Genomic DNA, 6,114 nt, shown 5'->3' with positions numbered 1-6,114 from the left:
AAAGGCAGGGGCGTTGCTAGGGGGGGCTATGGGGGGTATAGCCCCTGATCTTTTGGTTGTAGCCCCGGATAGAATCTCAGGAGCTACAGCCAAAAGACTAGCTAGCCCCCAGTCCCAATAGTTCTGACATCAGCTTAGCCCCGGGTCTTTTCCAGACCTAGCAACTCCCCTGCACAAAGGCACATTTAAGTTCTTGCACAAATTCTTGTGGGGCCTGATCTTCCCCACACTGCAGGTTATAGGCCGCCTTGCGGGCCTCTTGGGGATTTCTATGGACTGAAAAGTGTTTTAAGATGGCTGCCCTGTAGGTGGACCATCTTGAGTGGTTCTGATCCTCCAGCATTGCAAAGTGGCTGGAGTACTCAGGGGAAAATGTCCTTTTTACATATTGGATGCAACTCCTGCTATCTTTCAGATGAAAAGTATCCCTCCTCAGTTCGTATAATTCCAGGTGTTCCCAGGCTGAATACTTGGCATTTTTGTGATAGGGAGTTATAACACTCCGAATGTCCTTGATCTGCTACAGGGGATTTTTCAGTAGAGCCCTCTTAATTTTGTTGGCCTTTTTGGTCTTAGACACCCGTGTCCACTCATCCTCTGAGTCAGAGGCACTACTACAGGAGGTGGCTATTTGATCCTCTAGGCTCTCCCTGATTCTGCGAGCTTGAGAAAGGCTTGCAGAATGTGAGGGCTAGTTTCCTGATGCCTGTGGTGCTCATAAGAGTATTCTGAGACTCCCCTGCTCCCAGGATTGGCGGAGTACACCCCCACTGCCCTGGCTGGGAAGAGGTCTTTAAGATATTCTTTTTGGGCTTCATTTCCTGGGGTTCCCCACCAAATTTGACAAACTGATCCTTTGCTAGGTGGTATTTTTGAGGATCCAGTTCCCTGACGCTCACCTCACAGGAGTCTTCCTGATCAGAGAGGCTAGCCCTAATATTTGGGGATCTGTACAGAGATGCCTGTCCATCAATTTGTGGGTGGCGCTGATCTGTCAGTCCCATGTTACCAATTCTGATGAAGTCTACCCTCCCCATGGCCCTTGGTTCATATGAACAAAAAATGGTTGTTCCTAACAAGAGTATTAGGAACTCCCGTTCCCCTGCACACTGTCTAGTTTCTGAATATCAGAAAAACATTTATAGTAGTATTTTAACAAAGTACATAACAATCATTTAGTGTAATTTCATAAGTGAGAGACAGTTCAATGAGTGCGATCACTAACAAAGAGAGCAATCTTTTTCTTTTTTTAGGAAAACATAGTATTTTATTGTACACAAAGGCCCAACGTGTTTCGAGTAAAATAACTCTTCTTCAGGGGCAAATACAACAATTCTTCAAATTTCTAAAGAAAAAATGGAAAGAGGCATGTCTTAGTACATTAATTGTAAATACAATTTTGAAAAGCATAAGGATATTTCATAGCAGATATGACCACTTTTTAAGAGGAGAAGCCTCCAGTTTCATAGCAAATACCATTACTTTTAAGGAGAGAGACAAGGTGGAAGTCTACCCTACTTTGGTATAGCAACCAAGATAACTCATGGTAGGTATTCAAATTTTTACACATTTAGGGTTTCAACATGGGGAAACAGAAAGCAAAATTGAGCTCATAACTCAAAGAAACCTAATCTCAATTCTTGAGTAATATTTAAAGCAATCAACACTTTTATCACCGCCCAATGCAGTCTGGAGAGAGGTTTAATAGAAAAACATTGTAAAAAGATTGCAATTTAGTACAGTCAGGAAGAAGAAAAAAGAAAAAACGGTAAAGAGGCAAGGTTACAACACTTACCACAGAGTGTGGATGTCGAAAATGAAGACAAAAGGAAGTCTTAATATCTCAAGATCACCAAATTAATCTGGTGGTGGACCAATACCTAATATGTAACCAGAAATAATAATAGTAGTCAAAATAAGGGGAGTGCTACAAATTGAGATTATAAATAGTTAATAAGTAAGGACTCCCCAACTTACTTTAAAAGAGAAGGGGTCCGTCAGAGAAAAATTACGGAGCCGAATCTCCTATCAGCGTAAAGCTGTGGGGACACAGTAAAATAATATGAGCCAGTGGACATGAAGCTGGCAGAGTCTATGGTACTGAAGGGGTTAGAGTCCCCGATTACAGGGGTCCTGATGTTATGCTCAGGGGTGTCTCTGTTCCTCCCTATCTCTTCTCTTTTAGCCCCTATTCCCTGGTGGTATGCCAAAATCTGACTTGTTTGCTCCTCTATTAAGACTTTACTGGTCTCAATGATTTGCTCTTGCATAGCTATCTGTTTGTGGAGCCTTTCATTCTTTTCACATAGAGCCTCATTGTCCCTCTGTGCTTCCTGCCTTGTCTGAAAATACTGGGCCAATTTGTGCTGCAGGAGACTCACCTCCTGAGTTTTAGCATCATTGGTCTGGTTATTCTTTTCCAGAGCATCCTCCACCCACCTGGTGTGCTCTAATAGCTTCTCATATTCTGTTTTAACTTCCTTGAGCTCCTGGAGAGCCAGCTTTCTTTCCTCTAGCTTGGTTTCTAATTGGCTGACTTCCTGACCTAAGGCGTCCCTCTCCTGATTTAGGGTGCCCCTATATGCAGCCAGGTCATCCCTTTGTTTTTTAAATGCGTTGGACTTCTGGCGCTCTTCATCAAATTCTGTTTCAGATTGTAGATCTTCAATAATTAATGTATTGTTTTCCTCTTTTAATTTGCCTATCTGGTCCTGTATGATAACCACCTGTTCTGAGCAGACTCTATGAAAAGTTAATTGTTGTGCCAGCTTCTGTTGACTCTGTTGTAAAGAGTCAACCCTTTCCTGACACTCACCTTTCAGTGCCTGAACTTGGGTATCTTGCTCTGCCTTCTCTTGCTCTAGGAGAGCCAGATCTTCCTTTAGTTTTGTCAGATACTGCCTAGCTTCTGTCTCTGATTCATGGCTCTTTCGTAGCCTTTGCTCTGCAGAGTGTAGATCAGTTTGGATTTTCTCCAGTGTTTCCACTTGATTCTTTTCTAGAACTATGTTTTCTGCATGCTTTTCCTGCATTACTCCTATGTGGGGGTATAGGTAGGCCGCTATTCTGGCAATTTTTGTCTGCTACTCCTTAGCTTTTGGGGCCATGTACAGTTCACTAAGAGCTTGGTGTAATGGGCCCTTGTCCTGCCATGCATCTAGGTCCATGGCAGTGACCTGTTCTTTGATTTCTTGAAGCCAGATCTGCTCATTCTGTTCTGGCCACTCACCCTGACAAACAGTTTGTGCAGGAGGTGTTCCCTAGCCATATTAATGTCTACTGGGATAGCTATTTTGGAAATATCAATTGCCTTATGACTTATTTTAGGGTGAATTTACTTTTACAAACAGGGCTGATTTTTGGAGTATTTATTTTGAGAGGTGCGTGTACAGTGTAGCACAGTACACCAACCCAGCAAGGTATCTGTACCCTGCAGGCTAGTATGTTGTGTTAGACAGTCACAGGTGGTAACTTGAACTCAAAATCACGGCACGAGCCCGCAAAATCTGCTAAGGATTTCAATCATGCAATACACCCGGGTCTCGCCTAGCATGTAATACACAGATGAAATAATTTATTGTGTCTACAGGTTCAATATTCTGTGTGATATACCACTCATATCACACCCGTCTCAAAATACCCCCCCCCCCGCCCACAGTGGACCAGGAATAAGGCTGGTTGGTTAAGGTATTTATATATTTATTTGAAATTCAAATCAGCACACATTTTTTTATATATATATATATATATGGCAGCAATCACCAATGTGGTGACAAAACAATTCAGAAAGTAAGTAAAGCAATTGAATTCACTTATGGCAATACAGAATAGAAAACACAGGAAAAGAACAGTTTTGGCCTGTGAAAAGATAGCGTCTAGGTTAAAGTTTACCCCTGCAAAGTTCTCAATTCACAAATGAGCAACACTACATAGATGTAAGAAAGCAGCATGTATTTAGGAATGAAGAACAGAGTACAGGGTTTGAATGCAATCCTCCCTCCCCAAATAAGTGAGAAAAGTGAATCAACACTTAACAGGCCCTAGCAAACATAAGCTACAATATGAGCAACAATACACACTTTAGATCAGAATGGAAGTTCAGAAACACTTTGAAAGGGAAAAAACACGTGTAAAACTTTTGCAAAATGCGAATTCACGCCTAGATTTGCCTATGCGACTTTTATAGGTCAAATATACCGTTTTGGGTTTTTGGTTGTGGATGTAGCTAGAGGTCTTAGGTTTAAGTGAGAGTTGAAATTAAGTCTCTAGCTATAAAATTGAAGTAGTTATGCAAGTTTAATAAGAAAAATAGAACAGAGATAGGCAGAAATTCAGTTTTAAAAATTACAGATTGGTTTTATTTAAACTATATTAATGACTAAGAAAAAGAGAATGCCATCCCGTGAATCTCCACAGTTACGCACGGCCGCTTGTAGCTCTTCACGTGGTGGATATTACATTTTCTTTATGGGAATTACTTCAGGATTGTAAACAGGGTTGCAAGAATGGTTCTGACAAGGTTAAAGGTTCTTAAGTTAAAGATGGGATAGGTTGAGATTGGGATAGGACAAGGCAAATATATTATGGGTCACTAGGATTCCTATTGATACTTACAGTCCACTGTCATTTCAGATTGGACCATCAGGTTCTGGTCATCACGGATCAGTCTACAGGCAGCAGGGCACCTCTGGCAGAATTGTCAGCTGGGCGGTTCTGGTCAATTGGACTGCACCTCAGATTGGATTGGATTGGCCCTTCTGGTCACTGGACACAGTAGATTAGTGGGATGACGAGTTTCAGAGGGCAAGCCTTAATGGTAGCAAGCAAGAATGGATCAGAATTAATTTCCCTTAAGTTTGGAATGGTTCAAGATTTGGGCCTAGATGAAAAGAGTTTATCAAATGCTGGGCCTTGGTTTTGCAAAGTAGTCTGGATCAGGACAAGATGAAATGTTCTGGAACAGAATGAAGAAGTCAGGAATCAGAGCGTCACACAGAGATCAAGATATAGTCAGGAATCAGTGTGAGTCTGTGTGTGGTGAAGTTCTTATATTTATCATGCCAAGTGACATCACTCAGTTTATGGTAGGGGCAGAATGCCAAACCACACCCCCACGGCTGTGAGTGGTCAAAGGCACTTGCCTCTTTCTGTTTGGAAGTCAGAAAGAGCTGTCATATTTTATGATGTGATTTGGGAATTTCCACATTGATGTGAACCAAAATGTAACTTTCCCACAAATGCACATTTCTATAAGTATGCCCTCTAATAAAATCGGACACATACATTACATATTTTGTAGGTTATCCTGCCATCTAACTCCCATCTCAGTGAGAGCTGTCTTTGTCGTTCTATGGAATCTTGTCAATTTTAATCATAACAGTTTGGCCTAACAATTCCTAATTCAGTACATATCTGGGCAATCACCCCTAGAACATGGGTATACAATATTATATTTGCAGCATCAATAGTTTTGCCACAATTATTCTTTTTTCGTAACTTTGGTTTCTTATGTAGTACAGAGTTCACTCACGTCTTCACAGAAAGAGCACAAACATTAGATTTATAACTATCAATTTTTAGATTTGTCCTCATTCATGGGGCAAAGTTAAAGGTTTTCAAAGCTTAATCACAAATAGGCATTTTAAACAACAAATGTCTTTTAGCAGTTTTTTTCTTTGTAACTTTCAACTGGCAAAAGCTGTCAAATCCCTTTGATCAGGCTGGGGGTCCAGAGGGAAGTTTCCTGCCCCTCCCCTAAAGGGATCAGTGTTCACCTGCCATTCTCCTAGGCTGGGGCACAGACAAAAGTCTGATGAGGTCTTTGTTCTAAATATGTGAGAACCTTCAGCATCAATTAAGCCTTCCTGCTAGCAGTGGAGTAGCTGCAAACAGGCGATTTTGCACTTCTTCATGGAAAAAGCACATTAAACTGAATCCTTTATATCAGAGTTTCCTCTGCCGCACAAACATTGATTCAGCACCAGTTCTGGGATTTGTCTGCAGTCTGGATGTATGCATCCAGCCTTTGCTTGGAGTTCTCTCTGCACAGCTGAAATTGTTACATATTTTGCCATTTTTAGCTGCATTTCCCCTGTGGAACTGAAAGAAATGTTG

General features: G+C 41.4%; 1 protein-coding gene across 3 annotated transcripts in view; it reads right to left on the bottom strand.

Moving 5' to 3' along the window:
• Positions 1-1,252: 1,252 nt before the first annotated feature.
• The window catches only part of RASL10B (RAS like family 10 member B), a 654,925-nt gene continuing 650,063 nt past the window's right edge, over positions 1,253-6,114 (bottom strand). For all 3 annotated transcript variants that reach the window (XM_069614917.1, XM_069614920.1, XM_069614918.1), the window contains one exon: positions 1,253-1,345. Coding sequence is in view for 1 of the 3 variants with exons in the window: in XM_069614920.1 (XP_069471021.1) it covers positions 1,315-1,345 (31 nt within the window). In the remaining 2 variants the exon portion in view is untranslated. The remainder of the gene's footprint in view (positions 1,346-6,114) is intronic.

Source organism: Ambystoma mexicanum, chromosome 9, assembly GCF_040938575.1.
Source record: "Ambystoma mexicanum isolate Mex_15411 chromosome 9, UKY_AmexF1_1, whole genome shotgun sequence".
Classification (NCBI taxonomy): Eukaryota; Metazoa; Chordata; class Amphibia; order Caudata; family Ambystomatidae; genus Ambystoma; species Ambystoma mexicanum.
Note: the sequence above shows the minus strand (reverse complement) of the source record. Positions and strands in the feature narration are given on the sequence as shown.